The sequence below is a fragment of the Xiphophorus couchianus genome, chromosome 9, assembly GCF_001444195.1.
Source record: "Xiphophorus couchianus chromosome 9, X_couchianus-1.0, whole genome shotgun sequence".
NCBI lineage: Eukaryota > Metazoa > Chordata > Actinopteri > Cyprinodontiformes > Poeciliidae > Xiphophorus > Xiphophorus couchianus.
The window spans coordinates 28,025,523-28,051,246 of record NC_040236.1 but is presented as its reverse complement, the minus strand read 5'-3'; the positions used below and the strand labels follow the sequence as shown (position 1 = coordinate 28,051,246).

General features: G+C 38.8%; 3 protein-coding genes across 6 annotated transcripts in view; 2 read left to right on the top strand and 1 right to left on the bottom strand.

Annotated features, from left to right (window-relative positions):
- The window catches only part of ano8b (anoctamin 8b), a 42,910-nt gene extending 32,512 nt beyond the window's left edge, over positions 1–10,398 (top strand). For both annotated transcript variants that reach the window (XM_028028298.1, XM_028028299.1), the window contains 7 exons: positions 736–983; positions 2,025–2,184; positions 2,257–2,646; positions 4,564–4,755; positions 4,897–5,028; positions 5,844–5,954; positions 6,220–10,398. In XM_028028298.1, coding sequence (XP_027884099.1) covers positions 736–983; positions 2,025–2,184; positions 2,257–2,646; positions 4,564–4,755; positions 4,897–5,028; positions 5,844–5,954; positions 6,220–6,963 — 1,977 coding nt within the window. In that variant the 3' untranslated portion in view covers positions 6,964–10,398. The remainder of the gene's footprint in view (positions 1–735; positions 984–2,024; positions 2,185–2,256; positions 2,647–4,563; positions 4,756–4,896; positions 5,029–5,843; positions 5,955–6,219) is intronic.
- A 1,031-nt stretch (positions 10,399–11,429) lies between these two features.
- Positions 11,430–15,988, bottom strand: dda1 (DET1 and DDB1 associated 1). Of its 3 annotated transcripts, XR_003596921.1 has the most exons (6): positions 15,654–15,988; positions 15,159–15,239; positions 13,737–13,788; positions 13,381–13,442; positions 12,056–13,210; positions 11,430–11,965 (listed from the first exon to the last, which is right to left on the bottom strand). XR_003596921.1 is itself a non-coding variant. In XM_028028463.1 (5 exons), exons 1-5 carry the CDS (start codon positions 15,660–15,662, stop codon positions 13,103–13,105), a joined length of 312 nt encoding a protein of 103 aa, XP_027884264.1. In that variant the 5' UTR covers positions 15,663–15,988; the 3' UTR covers positions 11,430–13,102. The 3 variants fall into 3 exon arrangements, 2 of the variants coding, with proteins under 2 accessions (XP_027884264.1, XP_027884265.1); XM_028028463.1 differs by having other exon boundaries at positions 11,430–13,210; XM_028028464.1 differs by having other exon boundaries at positions 11,430–13,207; positions 15,654–15,986.
- A 1,309-nt stretch (positions 15,989–17,297) lies between these two features.
- abhd8b (abhydrolase domain containing 8b) lies at positions 17,298–25,461 on the top strand. Its single transcript, XM_028026955.1, has 5 exons — positions 17,298–17,571; positions 21,103–21,906; positions 22,040–22,210; positions 22,863–23,079; positions 24,027–25,461. Exons 2-5 carry the CDS (start codon positions 21,113–21,115, stop codon positions 24,252–24,254), a joined length of 1,410 nt encoding a protein of 469 aa, XP_027882756.1. The 5' UTR covers positions 17,298–17,571; positions 21,103–21,112; the 3' UTR covers positions 24,255–25,461.
- The last annotated feature ends 263 nt before the right edge of the window (positions 25,462–25,724 follow it).

Below are 25,724 nucleotides of genomic sequence, written 5' to 3'. Positions count from 1 at the left end.
AAATTTCTCATTGTTTTAAATTCTGACTTTCTTCATAAATTCTAATTAATGTTGAACAAAACCTCATCAAAATGACAGTATTATCTGAAATATTAGTTTTACAATTTCCTCCATTGTCTGGAGAAAATTGTAACGGTATCAACAAATATCATTACATTACATCATTCACCATGTCTTCAATTTAGTGAAATAAATTAAATAAATGCATTCACAGCTATATTGTAAGTAATAATTTGGTTATCATCTTTCTTTAAAACCAATATCAAAATTGTACCACAAAATATTGTGATAATATTCTAAGTCCATATCTCCCACCCCTCTCACCTTGGTGGGCCCCATAGTGGCCCTCGATGTAAATAATACTTAATCTTGGATACATTTTTGTTTTACTTCTTGAGGTTTTATTGCTCAGATTAGGAAACAAGCATTATCTGAAACAAATAAGTTGCAACTACAAAGGTTTTATTTTGCAAAAATTAAAACATCAGACAAGTTTCTTGTTTTCTGACCGGTTTAAGTGCTTAATTAAACACAAAAAATTAATGGCATTCAAAAAAATGTTCTACTTGCTATGGTTTGTCTTTTGATTGATTTTAGATTTGGTGAATTTTCCTAATGGTGGTATCCTGTTCTTTCTTCTAAAGCTCTTGCCTTTATCTGACACCTTGAATACTCCTTTTGTTTTCTGCTTTCCTCTCTTGGTAAAAAAACAAAAGTTTTCCCTCTTCTTGCCAGATGTTGGCCACTCTGCTCATCATCCGCCAATTCCTTCAGAACGTGAAGGAGGTTCTGCAGCCTTACCTGTACGAGCGCCATAAGCTGGGGGAGCTGTCAATGAGAGCCGTGTGGGACCTGGTGTTCTCCGTGTTGCTCAAATACGCCCGGCTGGCGGCCGGGAAGGTCCAGGCCTTGCCAACGGACCCGGCCGTGCCTGGACCCGGACTGAGGGGCACGAGACCTGGAGTGGGGAATACAGAACGAAGGTCAGCTCCATCAAAATTAGCTTTTAGATCAAGCGGGTCCAAACCATTTGTCATACAGGTTAAAATTGTCAAGTCAAAAGGTATTGAGGGCCAAAAGAATTTTCATATTTTCTAATAAGAACTTGTACTATAGTACTTTAATTGAATAAATTAAGCAGTCAGATTTTCTTTTGTGGACAAGATATGTGTAAACTATTGTAGAGCTAAAACCTAAGAAGGGTTTTGCAGATTTGTCTTGCAAAATCTGCAAAACAAATTCTGACATATATTAAAATAAATATATGTGAGGTGTTTATTGAAAAATAAATAGCAAAAACGTAGTCACTTCAGAGGAATAAAAGCAGGATTTAGGCAACTGCATAGATTTCGGCCTTACAAAAGAAGGCAAAAAGTATGGTTATGTAAAGATGAATATTTTGGGATGTGTTAGGCGAAATTCATAATTTGCACATTTTTGTACTCCCATTAATGTCTCAGCTGCTTCTAAAAACAGCTCAAGTACTAAAAGAAACATCCAACTGAGTTTTGGGAATACATTTGTATTTTTTGGTGTCTGAAAAGTGAGCCAGAATGTATAATCACAAATCATCTAGCAACCCCAGTGAAGCAAGTGTTTTGTTGTTGACTTACCATCCAGAAACTACTTGCTACATTCATGCTGGTTGTGCAGGAGGCTCTACTTCTGCTTTTTAAAGATGTCCAGTGGTACAATTGTGCATCTATTTGCAGCCATTTTCACATGCGAGTGTAAATGAACATGTTTTTAACTTTATATTATTCCTGAATTGCAGCCAGGGGCCGTAAATGGCCCTCATGCCACACTTTGGACCCTCATGTTTCAAATGAAACGATACTGTGCAGATGAGTAACTGACACTAATCATTTACTCTCACATCTGCTCGGGTTCACTCCATTTTCCTCCACCATTGTGCCGCTTGCTGTTATGATTCATTCCTGTCAGACGTTTAGAGAATAGCTCCAGCGAGCTGCTTACACTCTCAGCTTGCCCGACAATGTAACCGCTCATTTAACTCCTCGCAGGGAGAAGAAGTGTTTGAACGGCGGCTGTGGAGTGCCTGATGAGGAGGAGGGAGGAGAGCGGGACGAGGCTGATAGCGGGAGGTTCAGCGAAGGAGAGACGGAGGAGGAGAACGTGATAGACTGTGGCCTGAAGCTGAGGAAAGTCAGCTTTATAGAGAAGGTAGAGAGTGGAGCGTCAGATGAACTTTAACTTGTTCTGAGAGTAAAAATAACAACAGCTGCTGTGTTGAAGGTGGACAGAAGGCCGGCCTGTGGTGGAGCCCCCATGGAAAACAGCTTCCTGGAGGAAGGGAGCCCCACCATGGTGGAGAAAGGAATGGACCCGGCCTCTGTGTTTGAAATGTGCGATGACGACGACGATAATGGAATCCATGATGTGAAGGACTCGGGAGGGGGTGGCGCCGAGGGGCTCAGTGCTGCCGCTGCAGCCGTTGGAGGCAGCGCCGCCTTGCCACCGTCTGCCTCAGACGGCGCCGCGTCACTGCGTCACAGAAGAAGAGGCCAGAGCGTAGAGAGGACAGAGCCTAAAACCAAACGGGAGTCATGGATGGATCCTCCGGAGGAGACGGAGAGCATAACGCTAACTCAGGCTGAGATGGAGAGCTGCATGCAGACCTACGCTGTAAGAACGCACAGCTGTCAAACTGAGCCTCATTTTGGGCCACATGAGATTATGAATCTCATACTGGTTGTGGCAGAAAGTATTGCTAAAACCTATTAACAAACTGTTAAAATATTAATAAATAGCTGTCTCTGCTTTTGAATTTTTTTTCACACCATACAGGTAAAAGCTGCTTTGATTTGATTGATAAAATAATATTTAAATCCTGTTATCTTGACGGTTCTATTAATGCATCGTTAGAGTTTAGAGGGCCACATAAAATGTTATGGCGGGCCGGATTTGGCCCCCTGGCCTTGAGTTTGACACATGTGCTGTAGAGGTTCAGGTCCTGCAATAACAACCAGAAATCTGTCAGAGTGTCAGGCAGTCTGCCAGCAACACCATTATGTTACGCTACTGTTATTGTTTATTTACTGCAGCTCATCTTCCATCATTACAAGATTAACTGAATGGGAATCAGAATTGTGGTGTGAATTAATTAATTTTTCACTCAACAAAGGGAAATTTATCATTCAAGTCAAGCTTGGTTAGCAAACAAAACCATAAACAATGAAGTATAAATGGATCTTTAAAGGTACAGTATATAATTTGTACAAAAATATGTTTATTTACATATTTGTTAAAACTGTCAGCATGTTGTGACAGTTTAATGAGAGACAGATAATCTGTGAAAAGTTTCAGCTCCTCCACCTCCTCCCAGTGCTGTTATCTGAAGAAATACATCAAACAACCAATCAGAGCCAGAAGGAGGTTCTTAGTGCTGCCAGTCACCATCCTGCATGTGCTGCTCAGTGTGCTAATGGCAGAGAAGCAACTTACTTTTACAACTGTTTATTTGTTCTCATTGGTGGCCATGCTAACTAGTCTTAGCATTCCTGTCAGTCTCTGTGGTGGTGAATCAGGTGTAGTATAGCAGGTGTGAGCATTGCATACATGAGAGTGATTGACAATGCTAAGATCCTCCTCCTGGCTTTGATTGGTTGTTCCTGATGAAGCGTTGTATTTTTGTAGATCACCACAAAATTATAGAAGGCAGAGAAGCTTGATTTTTTTCACAGATTATCTGTCTCATCGTGACAGTTTCAACAAATATGTTAAAAAGCACTTGTTATAAAAGTTACATATTGCAGCTTCAATAAAGAGAAAACATGATAAAAGTCAAATTATGTAAAGATGTTAAAAATATATTATAGCTCCATGAAACATTTGATCTCAGTAACTCCAGGTCTCAAGTTTCATTTGTCCTGTAACTTTTGCTCTAACACACCTGAATCGGGTCAGACTGCTCTCTCGGCATGTCCGCAAGTTTTGCAAAAACCTGGTCATTAACTGTTCATTTGAATCAGGTGTGTTAGCGTTGGATGTGAAAACCTCTTTATGAACACACGTCTGACTGGTACGCCTCCTTCTGGCTGACAAAAGTATGGTTCTCAAAATATTAGTGCAACATGCTAGATTTCTTTTGTGGGAGAGCAGTGTGTTAATAATGTAGTTTTTACTTTGGTTTGTTATTTATTTTAGATGTCTTAAAGGGACAGTGCACATTAAACAACATGTGTTTCAGTCCATCATGCAATTATGTCTGATTTAGTCATCTAGGTTCAGTTTCGTCTGCCGTCTCTGTCAGACTGAAGGTATTGAACAAGATTAAAAATATTAAATGATTGTTAATTTAACAGATTATGTGATTGTGTGTCAGATTTGGTGTCAACTTTGTCGATCAATTCAAACAGAAAAATCCTGTTTGGCTCCTAAAACAACACTTTTACACTTTCACTCATTATACATTCATATATTATACAATCATATTTTAGCTGCACAGACAATTCATCAATATCACTAAATATTCAGAACTTTGTCACCAAGAACTTTATCTATATAGCAAATAAAGAGATTAATGTCTCACCTGTTTTTTAGGACACCTTCCAGGACTACCAGGAGATGTTTGTCCAGTTTGGCTACGTGGTTCTCTTCTCCTCTGCCTTTCCTCTGGCGGCCATGTGTGCGCTCATCAACAACATCATTGAGATCCGCAGCGATGCCTTTAAGCTGTGCACCGGGCTGCAGAGGCCGTTCGGACTCCGAGTGGAGAGCATTGGCCAGTGGCAGGTGAGGCTCATTCAGTCCAGAGCTAAAGTATGATAGTATTTATTTAACTTGCAAATTGCATAAAATTTTTTATAAAAGTAAAAAATTTTGCAAACAGAAACAACAGAGCTGACTGAGTTTTTTAAAATTATTTCTTCTCAGACGGCGATGGAAGCCATGGGCCTGATTGCCATCATAGTGAACTGTTACCTGATTGGTCAGTGCGGTCAGCTGCAGCGGCTCTTCCCGTGGCTCAGTCCGGAGATGGCCATCATCTCTATTGTCATCCTGGAGGTACCAAAGAGCAAACAGCGTTTAAATCACCCAGTCAAATAATACTTTTTTTATAAATACACAGAAAATGTACACATTCCTAATTAAGACTTTAAAATGTGCACAACATTTTAAAATTATTTTATGCAGTTGTTCCCAAAGGTGTGGTTGAAACCCTATTGTGGGTGGTGAAAGGTCAAGTCTTGATATGATTCTAATAATTATGTTTAAAAAAATATTGCTAAAATAACTCAAAATAATTTTTGTACAAAACTATTTTTTAATGCATTTTTCTGGATGTTTCTTCATTTAACTAAATCACACTCCCACTTTAAAAGATGCTATTGATCCCTGTTGACAGTGATTATAGGGAAGGACTAATCAATGCTCTACAGTGTTATACCCTAATATAATAAATCATTTCTACCAATATATCTTCCTAAATGTCCATATTACACCTTATTTGGTGTTTTTATATATAATAAAAATTTTTAAAAAAGTAAAATCTCATTACTTTTCAGACATAATATAATGAAATTGCTCTTATAAATTCTATATTCCTAAGCTGCTGCTCCAGTCAGTATTCTTTAGTTTTAGCTCGGTCAGCTCTGCACGCTGTGGCTGCTTGTATCTGAAAGACAAGAACAGCTTGCAGCTCTGTCCTGGCCTGATTAGGAAGTCAGGCGTAACCAGGAGGACAGTTCACAGCCCACAGGTTTTGGTGCAGAAATTACCTGAAGTAAATGTTATGTTGAGGCTTTATCATCCTTTCTAATATCTAATTCAAACATGGTTCATTAACTGCAGGAATCTCCTTCTAAATGTGTTTCTTTCAGCACTTTGCGATCCTCCTGAAGTACATCATCCATGTGGCCATTCCTGACATTCCTACATGGGTCATGGAGGAGATGGCGAAACTGGATTACCAGCGAAGGGAGGCTTTTAAGGTAAAGGAGGAAGCAATTTGTTGGGGTTTTTGAGGTCCATCTAGCATCTTCACTCCAGTACTTTGGTATTATGTGGAGGGAAAATGTTTATTTTATACCTGATTTATTTTAAATTTCGAAAGTGAAAAGGTTTACAGCTGGACATAGAAAGAAAAACTTCAGACGTCTTCCTGCAGTGAGGGGATTTGTAATATGAGCAGAGCGTTAGTTAGTGCTGATCCTAGTAAACACCTAATGTGATTTTTATTTTTTCTCTTCTTTGCAGAAGCATGAGCGGCAGGCACAGCAGCATTACCAGCAGTTGCAAAGGAGGAAGAGGGAGGAAGAGGAGAGGCAAAGGCAGGCGGAGCATATGGCGCGCAGGGAGAGGGAGCGGGATGACAGCAAAGGTGACCCGTCTGGGGATCACCACCATGACAAAATTCACGGGAGCAAATCTCGCTCTGGAGGCAGTGGAGGAGGCGGGGCCAGCGGTTCTGACAAACCCAAGAGGCCCAGCTCCCTGCTGGGCAACAACAACGTGATGAAGCTGAAGCAGATCATCCCACTGCAGAGTAAGTTCTCCTCCAGCGGCGCGCGTTCCCCGCAGTCGCCCACCGGCAGCGAGCCAAAACTCCCCGGGTTCCTCAGCTTCAAGTTCCTCAAGTCACCCGAGAACAAGAAGGAAGGAGCCGCCGCTGCTGCCGCTGCTGCCGCATCTGCTGCAGCCAGCACCAACACAGCCGCAGCATCATCATCATCATCCTCATCAAGTAGCAGCTCTCAGGAGCGTTCTCAGTCACCCAGTAAGGCCTTCAACCCTGGAAAACTGTTTAACTTTGGGAAATCCGAAGGGGGAGCGTGTGTGAACGGGGCTCCGCCGCCCAGACCCGGAGACGGAATGTCGTCGGAAAGACAAGCCTCCCGCTCTGACTTGAACGGTGTTCCCGACGAGATCCCTTCTCCTCCGGGGGAGGGATCTGAGAACGGACATGCTGCAGATTTGGACCTGGCCAGTTCAAAAATCTAGCAGCTCTGGAAGAGGAAAACTACATATCAGCCGGAGTTGATGTGCTTTACTGTGAGAAAAGGCCCGAAAAGTTCCTGTTTGTGTAGAGGGAAGCAAACAGGAAAAGATGAATCCGACGGAAGATGACTGTTGTTCCGGTCAGGTTTCTTGCAGAGAGACAAAAATAATCTGGCTTTGTACGACAGACACAAGTCCTTCTGTCATGACCGACTAAATCACACTCACTCAAATTCTTCCTTGTCTGCAATACGTAAAGAAATGCATGAGCTGCATTTCGACTATTTTAAGCCTTTAAAGCAGAGAGCTATGTTTCCTGATTTCCTTTAGTCAGAAATTGTAAGGATCTTGGTGGCCTCACGCGGAAAAAAATAAACAAATAATAAGCCAGTTGTGAAAGGATAGGGGTTAAAAACAAACATGGAAAGATTTCCAGACTTCATCCTTCCCAACACAAGTAGATATTTTATCTTTCTTTTTTTTATTGTGATTAATTTTTGGGCCCTTCTCTTTTGTAATAAATAGAAAAGCAATATCAGTCAGTGTTTTAATGATTCTCAGCAGTCACAGCATAAATCACCAGCTTTATTTTGAAAGCAGAGGTGATGTCTGAGTGTTCAGTTTCCTTCCCTTTCTGTAACAGATTTAAAAAATCACAAAGTAAAGAGCTTAGTAATTCAAATCACCTGTACCGACATTTTCCCCAGGAGAAATTTAGAGGCAGCGGCTGAAGGTGATGTTTGGGAAAGTGGAGCATGGATGATGCCTGTAGTGAGCCGGGTAAACACAGATGGCGCTCCGTTTCACACACTCCAATCTGACTGGAGTGTGTGAGGAGGTAAAGAGAAGAAAGTTGCACTAAACCCCAACGAGAAGCTTGATTCCAGTCTGATTCATTACATTACAGTATGTTACACAAAATCTTTTTGTTTTTAGTATCCACTGCTCCCTCCACACTTATTCTCTCTTGATGTGATGAAGCTTTGAAATGAATTAATCTTTCCCTAAAGCTGAATAATCCCACAGTAAAAGCTATAGAAAAAAGACTAATCTTAGATATCTCCTATGAAGAAGAAAACGTTTTGATCTCCTCAGCGCCCCCTGCAGGCTTTCAGTAGCACTTAGCTCGTCTTCTGACACGTCCAGTTCCCTGCAGAAATCACAAAATGTTTGTTGTATTTTAATGTTCATGACACAATCTAGCAAAGTTCGCAAGGCTATTAGATGTAAAACGGACCCACAGCATCACAGATCCTCCACTGTATCTAATAGTATTCATTCTTTGTTTCAAGAACTAGAATGTTTGCTGCCAAAAAGGCTAAAAAGACAGGAAAAGTATTTTTTCCTCCATAATTTCTGTTCTTAGACTTGATGATCGTAAGATGCAGTTTACTAAATGAGCTTTGGAGATTTTTGTTTAAATTTTTGCCTCCATTACCTTTGTCGTCTCTTTGAACAGTGGCAAGATTAACTTGGATCCTCCACCTGCCCCTATAACTAAGAGGAAAAAGATCTTTGTGTCACACCATATTAATACCCCAGGGAAACAAAAGTCCAAAAACATTAAAAACTACAAAGTAGAAATCATTCATATTTTATTACTGATGTCTATCAGTGAGATTTTAGTATTTTTCTCAGTAAACTACTGGAATAAAAGATAAATAATTTTTATTTTAAGGCTTTTTTTACACTTTGTCAATAAGTGTGGAGGGAGACGTTTTATTTTATCTCTGCTCTTAGCAGTTCTGATTGTTAAACACTGACCATACATTTTGTTTTTACAGTACAGTACCAGTTTTTTCCATTCACTTTATTACTTGCATCTTTTACAATTTTTTCAACTACATGTAGTATTTTTCAGGTTGATTTTTAATTTGAGATGTATAGTATTCTACAATAGATTTAGACACTAAAGAGAGAAAGGAGAAAATTGTTAAAACAAAAAAGTAAAGATGTATTCCCTGATCTTGTTGGAGTGTTATGCCTCAGTTGCCATTTTATTTTGTTTACAGAACCCTAAAATTTGAAAACAGGCTTTTAAGAAAGCTTTTGCAAACTACTCTATTATCATTTATATAATCTGTTCAGTTAACTTTATGTAAACTCATCATTATACAAAAAGTAAGTCATTATGTCATGATTTCCAGAAGGTGGTGCAAGCTTATAAAAATAAACATTTACCCATAAAACCATTCTGTGGGCATCAGGATGCAGCAGCAGCACAGGTTTAGAGGGAAATGCTTGGTGGAGTCATTACACTGTAAAACACACATTTTACATGTTTCAGGTGCCACTGAACTGTCCTGTGGGTTAACAGATGGAAACATTAACTATGCATTTACACACTTTCACCTCCAACAAGCACTTTGGCAATAACACTGAGCGGAAGCAGATACTGTAGATCGACATTGAGCAGCACATCTATATCCGCCTTTCTTCAGTTCTCTTTTTTTTTATTTATTTATGGAGAATCTTCACTGAACCTGTTGAAATAATGTCTTATTGTTGCCTCTGCCTTGTCAGACCAGTTTGAAATGAATAAATAAAAAAAGATTTAATGCAATACAGAAAAAAAAATCACAAGAGGGTAAACCATGTTGCAGCATCAGTATAAGCGTGTTCTCTTTAACTTCTCTGGACGCTGTTTGTTATAAATGTAAAATAGGAATTCCCGGGATGAGAGGAATATATTGTCTTTGTGTGTGTTGTTAAAAGGCTGGGACGTGAATTAATAAAGGAAATCGGTGGAACGACATAAACAAGATGTAGATGTTACAATGTAGCTGAGCTCAGTCTTATTAAAAAAAACCCTCCCAGTTTGCTGCATTTGGATTTCAGGGATGAAGAACATCATGATGCATTTGAGTCCCTTCGTCATCATCATCTGTACACGTGTTTTAGCAGAAGGCTGGGATCGGGCTGTTTGCTGAAGCTGTTAAGTTTTTATGTACAGTTCCACCTTTTCCTGTTCAAGCAACAAATAGCAAAATAATTTCTTTTCATCATAAACTCAAGGCAGCTGGAAATTTAGAACAGATGAGGGATTTTGATGAGCCTGAGTCACAGAAGCTGGCTTTGATCGGGTCGAGCCGTGACGTCCCTCAAAGGAAGCCTCTTCCTCTTTAACAGGAAATCAGTGCGATTGAACCAAGTGGATTTATCAAACGCGTCACCTTCTGGAATTTGAGTCAGATGTGAACGGGTGAGGTTCTCAACACAGCTTCATTAAAACCCGACCTTAACCTCAAAAGCCAGATGTTTTCATCACAGCCTCACTGACACGACATTAAACGCTCTTCCAATGTACAAAAGAGAAAAAACAAAACGCTCTTTTAAAGAAAAAGACTGGGAAATGGGATTATTTATTTCTGTTAATTTATTTTGTCATATTTTTGTAAAATCTGAAAAGAATAGTTAATAAAACTCTTTTCAAATGCATTTCATGTGTTGGGAGTTTGTTTAGCTGAAACAGTTACAGTACTAAATGGTATGTCAGGGCTTTTCTTCTTTTGTTCATTTTTATTTTATTTATTTCAAACAAGTTCTTAAAAACAACAAAAAGCAATCAGTAGGACAGAAAATGTGCATATATAACCAAGAAAACAATAATTAGTTTACCACTACTTTTCTGTTCGAAAGGAGTAGGAAGAAGCGAACACTTATTTAATCCTACCACATATCCAATTTAATGAAATATATTAATTGATGACTCAATAATTATCAAAAATAAACACTTAGGGTTCTGTGGAGAGGTTACATTTAGAAAACATTTTACTGGCGGTAGATAACAGTATCTGGCAAAATTATTAAAAATACTTGAACTTTTCTTTGACTCATATCTTCAGTTAGGATTACCAAATTATTTCTATTTGTTCAATATGTGGAAAATTAAAAATTTTGGGTGGGGGATTTTAGACAACCTGGAAAAGCCGGGGTGATTAGTAAATATGAAAGAAATATAGTTTCATTAGAAAATCTGATGTTGAATTTATCTTTTGTAATTGATTTTGTAATTTGATTTTTTTTTCTTGCTTTAAAGTCACCATCAAAAATTTTACCAGAAAAAAAAATTTCCTTCAAAGAATAAAATTGCCTGCTAATGTGGTGGACACTAAAACCATCCCAACAGTGAAGCATGGGGGTTTCTTTTCTTCAGCATGGGAAGATGGATTAATTTAAATACTGAGCAACTCAAGTAATAATCAAAATTAACAGAAATAAACACATGAAATGTGTCCTGCATCTATCTTGTATGTAATGAGTTTTAATTGCAATTAGTAAAACTTTTGATTATTCTAATTTATTGATGTGACTATATAACCATTCAAAATTAGAAAAATAAATCATAGTGAATTGTTAGATTTAAGATATATTTACCATTGCCTTTCTCTCTGCCCAGTTTTCTATATAATTTAGCTTTCTTTTTCCAGACAAAAACAAATTCAGATTTTAAGAACCACGTAACAAAATCTAGTTTCAGTGAAGCTTTATTTGAGCAAAGTTTAAAGGAACATCTGATCAAACACACAGTATGGAAGCAAGGCCTAAGGTGGAGCTGAACAGTCTATCAGAGCAGAAGCATGTCATGTTTTTATGATTTAAAAAAAAAAAAGGATATCTACACTGCTGCATCGGCTGTTAAAACATCAGGCTTTGACGTGACTCTGCTGGGCAGTGATAACAAGAAGCTTCATCGCAGTGTAGCGGTTTATGACCCCAGAACAAACTGAAAGTAAGTACGCTGCTTCCCATGCTCCATGTGCATTCTGTGGCTGAAAACGCTAAAATATCCCTTTTAAATCCCACTCTGTGATAATTCATGCCAGATCTCAAACTTAAAAAAACCTTCCGAGACTGGAAGATGCAGAACGTATCCAAGCCGGGGCAGCTAAAGGGATTCGGACCACGATGACGAGTTGTAAGGCCTCTAGGCCAGGCGTCTCAAACTCCAGTCCTCGAGGGCCGCAGTCCTGCAACTTTTAGATGTGCCTCTGCTGCACCACACCTGAACAGAATAATTAGGTCATTAATTTTCTGGAAAACTGATCTACACAAGGAGGAGGTCGTTAAGTCATTTCATTCCAGTGTTTTGTACCTGTGGCACATTTAAAAACTGCAGGACTGCGGCCCGTGAGGCCTGGAGTTTGAGACCCCTGCTAGGCTGATACCTTCGGTTCTGTAACAAAACATCCAGTAGTGAAAACAACATGCAAGCCAGAGAACATCCACTGGGCATCAGGGTGCTACCTTTCCTATCGCATCCATGGGTGTTTTTATTTATTTAGGAAAACACAAACTTGTTTAATTGTAATGTTAACTATTTACACACACAAAAATCATCTTTCCTTTCATGTAATTAGATTTTTTTTTTTTTTTTACCATCTGTGCTTTACGGGTCTGAATTTCTTCCTTTAAGAAAATAAAATTTTTTATAGCCATAATCACTGAGATGCTAGGTGTGAAAATGCATCTCAGACAAATCAACCTAAATCCTATGAGCACAAGTCCCAGATTAAAACACAGATATGAATATAGTCGCATCTTATGGAGGATTTTGGAAGAAATGGCTCTACTTTGTGCTCTTTGTCACAGTGCATTCTTGGTTCTGTGGATTTTCAGAGATGCTGAAGCGCCCCCATGTGGTTAAAAGTGGGCAGTGAAACCGAGTGGGCACTGCGGCTGGCAGGAAGCTCAACAACGACAAGTTGTAATAAAATTAACAGAGTAACAAAACGTTCACGTGGATCAGAGCGGATCTACACAGGTTTAGTTTTTAAACATAGCTTTTTCTGTCCAGTGTGTCTCCATCTCAACTCTACACACTTTAACACTCACCCGCTTCACACAAACGGAACGACACGCATCCACAGCGCAACACACATACAAACACTTACAGGTGTACAGGCTCACCCCAGGAGGAGTCGACATGTCTATCAGAGCCAAAATAAAAACATTATGATGGATTTTGACTCGATCTTAAACACAGTCAGCCAGGAAAATCCTGATCAGTGCACCTCTTTTCAAAATTACCACGTATTTTTATTCAGGTTCACCTAACTTTCTGTGTTCATCAGTTCACATAGGCTACACCCTGTATGTGCACATGCTATTTCATCCTCTCACACACAAACACACGCACACTTTATGAGTCATCATTCATCTCTTGGCTGTCTGTCCTGGCGATTTTCCTCGGCGGTGCCGGGCTGTCCCCCTCGCCTTGTTCCTGTTCCCTTTTCTTTGCTGCATTCTGCTTAAAACAAAACCACACGTGTGTACACGTCAGCGATAATCCAGCCATGACAAGACAATTTTTAAAATATAAATAATCTATTCAACACACAATTAACTAACTAATACTGATTAAAAAGAAATATTTGACTAAAGGTTTAGAAAAAGGTGTAAATGAAGGCACTTGCTCACCTTTTTGTCCCACTGCTGATGCAGGTAGCGCAGGAGGATGTTAGTTTTCTCTGTTGCAATAACTGCAACGTCAAAAAAGGAAGATCGGGTTAGTAGTTCTTAAAGGAAATTAACATAATAATATCACGTTAATAAAAGCACAGATTAATAACTGCACAAACTTTATATCATCATCGCTCAGACTTCTTTTCTTTCCTGAGTCAACAAAACCTCAACCTATTCTCGATCCCCCCACTGCAGCCAGGCACTTCTCTTTGAAATTTCATTGATTATTCAAGTGTTTATATCACCATAGTGCAGGCTGTTATAATAAATCTGCTAGTGCAGCCAGTCTGAAGCAGCTCCCAGTGACTCACTCTGTTCAGAAGGGTATTCCCGGGTTGGGAGGTAAACAGACGGCCTTCGGTTCTGCACAACAAAACACAAAGATGAAAGAAAGAACATTCAAGACTTATTCTCGTTTCCTAAATAACAAATTCCCAATTCAGTTCAAAGCAGTGAATAACAGTTTTTTATTTTTTTTTACAAATTGCATCAGCTTAATTTACAACATAAATGTACATTAACCATAAGTAGTATGAGAAATGTGCAAAAACTTCAACTTTAATCTTAAATTTACTCAGAATAACTTTTGATTAAGGGTTTATGGAGAAAAATAATCTGAATTTCTTTTTCTCCAATACAACTAGATTATTAACAGCCATTAATAACAGTCATTTCACACAGCGGATGAACAAACTGTTGTATGCAATGACAATCTAATGCTGCCCCAGCGCAGCATTAAAAGGCGTCTGGGGGAAATAACAGCAGCAGATAAAACAAAAGCCGGCCCATCCTTCACATTTATGTTGTATATTTTCAATTGCAGACAGTAAAGAGTCAGTTGGGTTGTCAGATGTGACCAAAAAAGAAAGGGAGTCCAGGAAAGAAACATTAAATTTTGATTTTAATTTGATATTGAAATTATATATTAGTACTTTCAAACAGATGGTGTTTTTTTAAATACATTTCAAAAATTCTTGTGAGGTTTTTAAAGCCCATTCAAGAGGCCAAATACACCAGTGACCAGCAGTCTAAATGCATGGGAGCTGGAACAAATTAGTTTATCCATTGCCACAGTGATGTCATGCATTGATATGATGGTGATCGTATTTCCCAATATTCACTCTGATTAAATCATCCTTTTTAGACATTAAACTCAGAGGCTAATGTTCCAATAAAACATCTACTGTAATGGGATTTATTCAATTTTTATTTCTGCATTTCATTTCAAATAATAGTAAAAGCCAGGAAAACTGCAGAGCTGTGTGACAGACTTTTGTCATGGACATGAAATAAATAATAACTGACCAAGATGGAAAAGTTTCTTAAGACTCCTAGTTATATATTTAATGAATATATTGTTTAAAAACCAAACACAAAACAGAAAATCAAATGTTTTTTCTCTTAAATGTTAAGCTGGATGCTGCTGTTATTTCTGTTGAACAGAGAACATAGGAAAAATATTTTGCAGATGACATTGTTATGCAAAGAAAAATATTAGTGAGCTATAATTTGTTTTGTATACGAGTTAATAAAATATGTGCTGAGTTACTTAACATAATTTGAGGGATTTTAAAGTAATACTAGATTTCTAATGATGCAGAGTGAAAGCTGTTACTTCAGGCTGCTACTGGAAAATCTTAAGTGTTTTTATAATGAACACTTTATATTTAACAATAAATCATAAACATCAAAGTACTCAGTACTATTATTATCCATTTACAAATATTACTCACTGATGCTTTACAAACTGAGTCTGCATGGAACCTGCTGAAGTTGCTTTTATTGTAGACTGGAAGTCCCTTTAAGAAATCAGCCTAAGGGAAAAGATAAGAGACGGTTATAAAAAAACATTTTGATGAGCAATATCAACGTTTTTACTTTCGTTTCCTTGAAATATGTGAAAGAAAAATCCCCAATTATTGTCTAAGCTGGACATCACCATCTGTTTTAGATCAAAGACTGGGCGTCACCTCCTCTATACAAAACTAGAAACGTACATTTATCCTGCTACTGTCCCTAAAACATCCACTGTGACCTGGCAGCACTGATCTGAGCCGGTGTTGACCATGAACATTTCAGAGAACAAAAATGCCGGTTTGGCCTGAAAAGAAAGAGCAGGTGTGGCAACCAGCAAGCTAACATTTAGCTACACTTAGTCAGAACGCCATCACATATTCTCTGTATTTCAGACAAAAGCCAAAGGACCAAACATGTTGTAAAAGGAGTACCTTCTCCATGATGACGATGGCAGAAATAACGTCTAAAGTCGACTCGCCGACTCGACTCGGTGTTTGTTGTGCTGCTCGTTATGGCCGCGATAGCTAACAGGCTAGTCCACCGAGGCAGCTAACCTGACGAATTTTACTGCAAAACACTGCAACGACCTTCACATAGAACTTCTGGTGTCCATTATATTTAGATATATATCCAGGTGTCAACTAAAAATGATACAACACTCATAAAACAAATCAATCCAAGCAGACATCCCATAAGCTCGTAAAGCTATTTACATATGACTCCGTCGGCTAACATGATAGCTGAATGGCAGGGATGTTTACTTGGCCACGCCCTTAAAGCAGCTATTGGCTTACTCGTGCAACCACGTGATAGAATCTTGTCCAGACAACCAATCAGGAGGCAGATCACAATTTGCCCTGTTGACGGGCCCCGCTCTTCGACATGTTGAGTAGTGATGGGAATTTCGTTTCTTTGCAGGATCCGAATCAATTGGCTAAACTCATTTAAAAGATCTGACCCTTGCGTTCAACTCTCAAATTGCACAAGTAATTGCACCTCTTGAACCTCATTTTCACATTCTAACAAATTATAAACACAAATGTCAATGTGTTTTATTGTAAAATACAAAATGTAGCCTAATTGTTAAATGAATGGATTTATTTTTGCAAAAAAAAAAAAAAAAAATTTTTTTTCAGATTGTACTCACCCCGAGACTGTACTATACCTCGCAGAGCCACTTCTTTTCTGCAATTGCGAATTGTTTTTAGGCATACCTCTGCTTTCTTTTTCAAGAAAGCGGAAACTCAGTGAAATCGGATAATGAACATTTAGTTTTCAACTTGTCACATCCATTTGGATTAGCCCAGTTTGACATTCAACTGGGCTATTATAACAAATCAATATGCTTTGACCTGATGGATATGAAATATCACGTCATTCAGTTGTATTCTGAGAGTATGACTTATAGAAAAAAGAATAATGATGAGTTTAGCAAATTTAGAAAGTGAGTGAGATGAACCAATAGCCTCATACTGATAACAGTGGTTTATTTTAAAACATGTTTTACTTAAAATGTTATTTTTAGGGGCTTTATCTCACTTTACGAGCATTGTTCCACATATCTATATTCCACTTGAAGATTGGTTTAAAAAGTTTTAAATATTAAGAATATTTGCTAAAATATTTTAAAATTTGACAGAAAATATTCCAAAAACTTTGACATTGCATTCAGAGAAACAGGGTACGTAGTGTGGTGGGTCTGGTTGCTATACACCGTCAGGGCAGACTTTCTACACACTTGTTTTTGTTGAGTAAAAGCCATGATGGACAACATATGATTCACCATGCAATATAGTAAGCATGAGGTCACATTTACAAAGAGATTGAGATGCTCTACGGGGAGATGGAAGGTCAGTGGAGACCATGTGATGCTCAGAAGGTATTTGAATCCAAAACTTTATTTCTGCAAGGCCACATTATAACACATTTTCTCAGTTAAACAAGCTTCCTCTCGTGAAGAGTTTGATATGCTGTCTTCCCCTCTTTAGCCAGCAGGGGGCAGCTCTTCACACGCTCATCAAGGACCAGAGGCAGATGGATTTAAAGGCCTCTGACACAGACGGAGCTCTGGAGCGTCTCCAGCCGCCTTCACTGATGTCCCACTATGAAACTGGAGGACTGGAGCTCCTCTTTGATATTTGGCTGTACCTCTGGTCCCTTAGAAAGACATGTTGTCTGCTGGCACACACTGGCCGGCCGCCATGTGGTGGCTCCCGACAGGCCAGCGAAATCCAGATAAATTAGATTATTGGATTGGCTACAACAGATTATAGCTCTCCTTCGATGCTTCATAAGAAAGCGGCACCAGTTTGATCATAGGAGGTTTTATGAGATAGAGCCTTGATAAAGGTAAGCTTTCTCCTTCACTTTGGTGCAAATTGTTTTAATCAATATGTTTAGTTTTGGTTGTTTCAATATTTAGTTTGAACTCAAGAGAAAGGTTCCTGCATACAAACCAACCAGAGCTGCAAGCTACACATTTTTAGTTGAAAATGTTCTGGAACTTCCCTCATTTTCTGCAACATAAAGCAGGGAGCACTCTGTTCAAATGAGCTTCACTGTTGCAGGTGAATAGATGGGAAAATGCCAACCTTAGCAACAAAAACACTGCAGCTCGGTTTTAAATACTAATTTATTTCTCAGTGAGGAGCATGCTTTCAATCCCACATTGTGTCAAGATAAATTGTTATGTGTTCAAAGTTTTGGTAAAAGTCTATTAGACCTTACATTCCAGTTTTTATAATAATAATAATAATAATAATAATAATAATAATAATAATAATAATAATAATAAAAGATGCATTTCTGAACTTTAACTTAAATTTAAGCCAATTCAAGCAGGCGGAATTTGTTTACTATAAACACATTACTGCAACAACTGGTAACAATTACCACTGTTTATTTTAGATTTTACCTTATTATAGTAAACATGTATAAGTGATCTTTAATAAAAAACTACAGGCTTTTACAAACCAGGTCTACATTTATTTCACTAACAGGTTGCAGCCTGTGAGTGAAGTAGACATTAGACACTTCTACCTGGACACCATGCAGTGGTTGTGTGTAACATGTGCATTGTTATGTCATAATCTTCTACAGCCAATGACAACAGGGGCACTAAAACCCCAGTAAAACAAATGAGGATCACCACATTATTTAATTTTTAATGATGTTCATATGCTCAGTCACAATAATCACCAAAGTAAAAAATAACCAAAAATGTTTAAATATTTTCTATTATTAAGGTTTATAAATTGCATTACTAATTGAACAGATGGTAATATGTTGATCGCATCAATCCATGTCATATCCTTAAAATGCATTAGCAGTAGTGTAAGCAGCTGCTAATATTGAAACAGTAACATCATATTTATCCTCATCGTTTTTCAAAAATGTTACATTTTCTGTAAGATTGAAGTCTTTCACTTCCTAAATCACATATTTAAAGGAAGAAGGAAATTCTGTATATTTCGTAGAATTAATCTAATCAAGAATTAGTGTCATACAAATTACACTAAAGACCGTTTTCTAAAGCAACAAAGACACAAACATGTCTGTTGTGTTGGTTCTGATTTGTTCTTTTATAGATTTCTGGTTTTTGTTTGAGGCATTGCATGTTTGGAAAGTTATTCTCTCTGGTTTTGGATGCTGCAGCTGGAAGGATTTTTGCTCTTGCATTGATACTTTCACTTAGCAGCTGTGGTTCTGGACAAAGAGGCCAGTTGGACTGAACATTTTTTTGTTTCTGATTCAGTTCTATGATTACCCTGGATGGTTCCTTACTTGCTCATCTCTCTGACTCCACTAGACAAAAAAAGAGAAAGAAAGTCTCTCTTACCCTGAGCATGGCGCTAATGGGGAGGAAAACCAAAACATTTCAGAACTTTGCAAATAAATTAGATGAGCATGGTGAAGAAAATGTGGGAAGTGAGGTATTTGTCTTTAATTAATCACCTTTTTGCTTACATTTTGATTAAATATTCAATGACCGTTTTCAAAGTAGGAGCAACCCATATCCTGTTATTTTTATTTAGCCCAGGGGTCTGCAACATGTTGGTGCAGAGCTGCAAGCAACTCTTTGGACTTTCCACAGTGGCTCTTAAATACTTTGACTTAAAATGATTTTTTTTTAAAAAAGTCTTGTTTTTAAATCAGTATAAAATGGAGCTTTTAAGAGTTTTTAACTTTTTCCACTGAATAATTTTCCCAGTACATGTTACTAAATGCACCAGTAATATTTATTTAAATGTATTTCCCTTGTTGTTAGTCTGTGCAAATATCAACATCCCATAAAAGAAATTTAATCTATCATCTTTTTTTGTAAAAACGTTTATTTTAAAACCTAAACATAGAAATAAAATGGTTGTTCTATAAAGATTGTAGCCTTCATGTAGTAGATATTCATTAAATTCTAAAAAAAAAAAGAAACAAAATGTAAAAAAAAGAAAATAAAATCATGGAATATTTTGTCCCTCTGAATAAGATTCATTTATCTGGACCGAGGACAGAAATGGCTCCTTGGATTGTAAAAGTTGCTGATCCCTGTCTGGACCAAATAGAGAGAGAGGAAACAACCCAAAAAAAGTTAAAGGAAGTTATTTGTGTTTCTTGTGAAACAACCTTGCAAAACTCTTTTAGTGTGTTAGTTGCTAATCCCTTTCCCACAAAGTCAGATCACGTTGTTTCAATAAAGCTGTTTGTTTATGGTTTGTAAGATTTAAAATAAAGGATTCACATGAAAATGATATTTCTTTGTGATTTCAACCTGCAGATTCAGCGCTGTTAGGAAAAAAAAAAGTATTTATAAGAGTTGCAGGAGTGTGGGATGGAATCATCTATAACATTATTTCATCATTTATTAATATAAAATTGTCACTAATATAACAATTTAATAACTTAAAGACCACAAACGGACAGCTGGATAAAACACCTATAAATTCCTGTAATAAATGTAAATCTTCTTTACCTCTTATTGTAAAGAAGATTTACAATAAGAGGTAAAACAGCATACACTGCTCTACATAGCACCCCTATGCAGACTGGGGTCTGCAACTGTAGCCAGTGTAAATCAGCCAGCAAAGCAGAGGCTGCAACACATTGTGCCCAAAACAAAAGCAGCAGCAAATGGAATTGGAGTGTAAAAAAATGCAGAAACTGAAACAGCAGCAGGTGTGACTGTTTTTCATCAAGATGAGGTGGAGAGATTTGTTGTTTGTACTTAGAGTTTAATCCCCTCCAATGGGGAGGGGAGCAACGGGAAGGTAAGATAATGCCACCTGCATAGAGACTTGCAGACCTTACTGCTGCTGTAGTTTCTGTGGCTCATAAACAACTGAAACTAAACTTGTGGCTAGCTGCTTTTCTTTAAAAAGAAACTATTAAAACTAATTTGGTCCATGGTATTACTAATACTGTACTTAGAGTCATTACAATTTCTGGACATTTACCATTTAGTTTCATTAACATTCTTTATTTGAACTTTATGAGACTAGATACTCCTGAAATGATACAATTATCTCCAATATCATCCAAAAGGAGCTGGTTGGTTCCCCTGCAGCCCTTCAGCGGACTGCACTGCTGCAGAGGGATCACATGGTGGACAGCTTTAACTCAATGAGCTATAACTGTCTGTAGCTATTTATATCGCCAAATGCTGCCGTAAGAAATGCGTAGAAAATCACAAAGGATTCAGTTGTAAATAAATACCTGAGTGTAAAAGGGCAAAGCTTAGCTAGGTTTAAGTTTAGCAAAGTAAAAAAAAAAAATATATATATATACATATACATATATATATATAGTCTAATAATAAAGCTTAATGATAATTAAGCCCATATTGTATGCCATCATCATATTGTATTTCTTTGTCTGTTGTCCATCCAGACTGGCAGCCATGCTGACCAGCTTTATTGAAGGCCTCCTCTGCTGTCTCACCTCCAAACCGGCCAACACTGTGGTTCCCGTGGAAACCTCTGAGCCTGCAGATGGGTACGAGTTTGTGGAGGTGAAACCAGGCCGTGTCCTGCGGGTTCGACACATCATCCCTGACAGACCGGCGGTGGAGGAGCCCTCGCTGGGTGGGATCGTGAGCTGCAAAAGAAAGATCACAGTCTACCGCAACGGACAGCTGTTCATTGAGAACTTGGGCGAGAGGGCGAGCGCGGCGCTGAAAACCTGCCAGAACGGAGAGACTGAACCCAACAGCACGGTGGAGGTTGAACTGACAGACTGTCGCAACTCTTCACCTCCTGTCAGCATCCCCGAGGCCCGGTCAGACTCTGTCGCAGCTGGAAACAACGGGGCATCTGAAACTGGGTCAGCAGGAGAGGCACCTGCTGCCGGACAGGCCGAGCAGTCCCAGCAACCCCGCAAACGAAGGAGGAAGCCGAAGCGCACCGTGGTGATTGACTGTGAAAGGAGGATAGCAGCCTGTAAAGGAACACATTCAGATGTTGCTCTGTTCTTTATCCACGGGGTCGGGGGGTCGCTGGATATCTGGGGGAGTCAGCTGGACTTCTTTTCTCGACTCGGGTACGAGGTGATCGCCCCGGATCTGGCAGGCCATGGAGCGAGCTCATCTCCACACATAGCTGCAGCGTACACCTTCTATGCCCTGGTGGAGGATATGAGACTAATCTTTAAGAGATATGCAAAGAAGAGGAACATCCTCATAGGACATTCATACGGGTATTATTAATGTTTACACCTTTATATCAACTATTAATGGAAAAATTTATAAAAGCTTCATTCTATTTAGCAGGTTACCACAAGATTACTATCTGTTCTATATTATAACCCTCATTCTGTTCCTATCTTCCAGCGTGTCTTTCTGTACATTCCTGGCTCATGAGTTTCCAGACCAGATTCACAAAATGGTGATGATCAATGGTGGTGGTCCCACAGCGCTGGAGCCCAGCCTGTGCAGCATCTTCAACCTGCCCACCTGTGTGCTTCACTGCCTGTCCCCACTGTTAGCCTGGAGCTTCCTAAAGTAAGACACATTTTTATTCTGATTATAGATGTCCAGATCAGGATTTTTGTTCTCAGTGAGTTACTTTAGATCATTTGCAGGTGTTGTGGTTCAACACAATGTCTGCATTTTTGCAGACTACATCCCATAAGTACCATAATGTTGACACAATCAATGCTACTAATGTGGTTTAGGCTGATTATACACGTGGTGAAGTTGGAAAGAAGAGATTCTGTCAGGATTCTGGTGTGTGATTAACAGGTGGAAACTTTGAGCAGAAGCTGGCTTAGTTTGAGCTGACATCTGCTGGCACAAGAGACGGAGTAAACAAATCTGTTTACAGGAAATTCTGTACAGTGACATTGCCATTGTCCTTTTCCTGTCATTTTCAAAACATAAACAGAATAACCTATCAATTTCTTCTTAATTCCAAGCAAAATAATTATGTGAGGAGTATGAAAAATTTGGGTTTAGCTGAGGTGACCAGAGGGAAGAACAAACTGCAGAAGGTAGAAAAATAAAATCTATCACAGTTAATTCTTTACAGTTTCGTCCACATTGGGAAGCTTTAGACTTTAGACTTAATGCCAGAAAGTGGGTGATGCAGTGTTTGGCACCATTTGTTTTCATTTATGTTTGTAACTTAGATAAATCTCTGCTTCTGCCTCTGCAGGGCGGGCTTCGCTCGGCAGGGATCCAGGGAGAAGCAGTTGCTGAAAGAGTACAATGCCTTCAATGTGTCGTCATTTGTATTGCGTGCCATGATGAGCGGTCAGTACTGGCCTGAGGGGGACGAGGTTTATCACGCTGAGCTCACGGTGCCCGTCCTGCTGGTTCATGGCATGCATGACAAGTTTGTCCCAGTAGAAGAGGACCAGCGCATGGCTGAGGTGAGGAGTGACCAAGGCTCTGGGTACAGAGACCAAACAGCTAATCTCGTTGAGGTTGAGTTTTTAGTTTGGGTAAAAAAAACAAGCACAAGATGAGAAAATGTTTGAATCAGTAAAATTGATATGATTACCCCAGAGGAAGACAATGTCTCTCCAGACCAATTACTTTGAGAAAGACTGAATGATTTCTACAAGACAACCAATTTGTGAAGGTCTTAAAATATCACAAACACACATATCACATTTTACAAAACTTGGGTTAAGCTGAGGTGACCAGAGGTAGAAATTAATAAATGGGTTTACAAAATAACTAGAACCTATGGTTTTGGCAAACATACCATTGAATATTTTAGCATGTAATGACTGCAGCAGGCTTGATTGATGCTAGTTCAAATACAAAGAAACTCTGGATTTTTCTACACAAGCAAATCATTTTACACCTAAAGAAATCTCATCCAGGTGTCGTAACAATGTGAAAGAGTCGTTTGAATTTGTATTAACACATCACATTATTACTCACATACAAGGGTGCAAAAAAGTGTTTTGCTCCCTTTCTGATTTCCTAGTTTTTTCCTGTTTGTCACACCTAAGTGTTTCTGAACATTAAACCAATTTGAATATTATGGTGCATTCACACCAAATGCTTTTTGAGCATCAGGCGCGTCTCATTTACATTCAAAGTCTGTGGAGCATCGGACGCATTGGATGCGCTCGCGTCGCGCTAGACGCTCGATGCTCCTCCACATAGACTTTGAATGTAAACCAGACGCGCCTGACGCTCCAAACGCATTTGGTGTGAACGCACCATTAGTGAGACAACATGACTAAACACAAAATGCAATTTTTAAATGGAGGTTTTTATTATTAAGGGTTTTACCCGAGTTCACAACATTCATGTTTCATGAAAAATATTGACTGTACCTCTTCTTTTTTACTGTTTCTGTCAGATTCTTCTAATGGCGTTCCTGAAGGTCTTGGAGGACGGCAGTCACATGGTGATGCTGGAGTGTCCTGAAGCTGTCAACACACTTCTGCATGAGTTCTTCCTCTGGGAACCAGTCACACTTCCACCACCAAAGAAAGAGCCCAAAGCCCGTCCAGAGACCGCCAAACCTCAAACTGACAACATTTCTGAGCCCGCCACAGTCCGGCCTGCAACCGCCAGGCAAACCTAATCAAACTGAACAGAAACAGACTAAAGAACGCAACTGATTGAGGCTAAAACTGAAGCAGGGGTAAATGTAAAACGTGGCTCATCCACTTCCTGCAGAACAGAGCAGGTTTGAATGGGACAGAGAGACAAAGCGGACGATTTATCTGAGCTCCTCGGGATTACAGTTGGATTTGTGGAGGTGGGACACTGCTGTTCTGGTTTGGTTTCAGTTGCAGTTTGAAAAGAGCAAATCAAGTCAAAGACTGTTCGAATGTCAGTTCAGAGGAGTTTATCCCAAACATTCAACAGAGGATCATGTGGTTGTGCCTTTGAAAAACTAGAAAACTGGTGAAAATCAACCAAGATAAACAATGATATGAAACTGGCAGGAGAGTAAATCAGATTCCGTCCGTCCATTCGTTATTTTGTCTGAGATCAGGTCACAGAGCTAACCCTCTCACCAACAACACTTTCCATCTCATTGGGGTCCCAAAGTGTTTCCATGCAAACCTGTGGTCTCCTCCCAGTTAGACGAGTCAAAAAAATCTCCAAATTGAGGTTGGTCAGATGCCACGATAACCTCAGTTGACTCCTCCCAACGCGGAGGAGAATCACCTTGGCTCTGATTCCCCAAGGATGATGGATCGACCCATCTAATCTCTAAGCTGAGTACAGGCACCCTGCAGAGGAAGATGATCTCAATCATTGAAGAATGTCTGAATCTATTTCTCATGGCCATACAAGAGACAGACTGGAAAAATGAGAGCCTTGCTTTTTGGATCACCACAAGAAGAGCAGAACACTGTCTGTAATACTTCAGATGAGGCCCCAGTTCATCTATTAATTTCCTTCTCCATCCTGCAATCATTCGTGAACAAGACACCAAGATACTTGAACACTCTGCTGGAGGCAGACCAAATCCTGAACAGGATTTTGCCAGATGATAGCCAAGGTTTGCACTTTTAGAATCAAACTATGATGCAAACTGCTGGAATCTGATTGTTTTTAGTTTTTCTACTGCTCAGACTTGATGAAAATCTTTCTTTGCGTGTGTCTTTTCTTTGTTAAATTGTAAAATAATACATTTGTAAACCATACTGAAGAACATGACCATCAGAAACAATTGTTTGTATAATAAAATTAGTCCTTGACTGTTTGAGCTCTGGCTGGATTATACAATGGAGTATTAAGGTCATTGCAGATAAAAGGAAAAAGAAAATATATAAAAACTGCAGACATTTTGAGATTAATTTCACATATTTAAAAGAAAAAAAAACTTAAATATGTTTTAAAACAACATTTCTCTGATGTTGGAAAGTTGAAAGTTTGCAAGATTTTCTTTTTGTTTTTTATTTTGTTTTAATTTGAACTCTTCCATGGTCTTAAGATATGGGGTAATTTGGTCCCCGAACTTTCGTGGTCACAAAAACCCCGCGTGCGTTTTTAAGAGATTTTTTATGTGCATGGTTGCAAGAACTGACGGTCCGCTGGA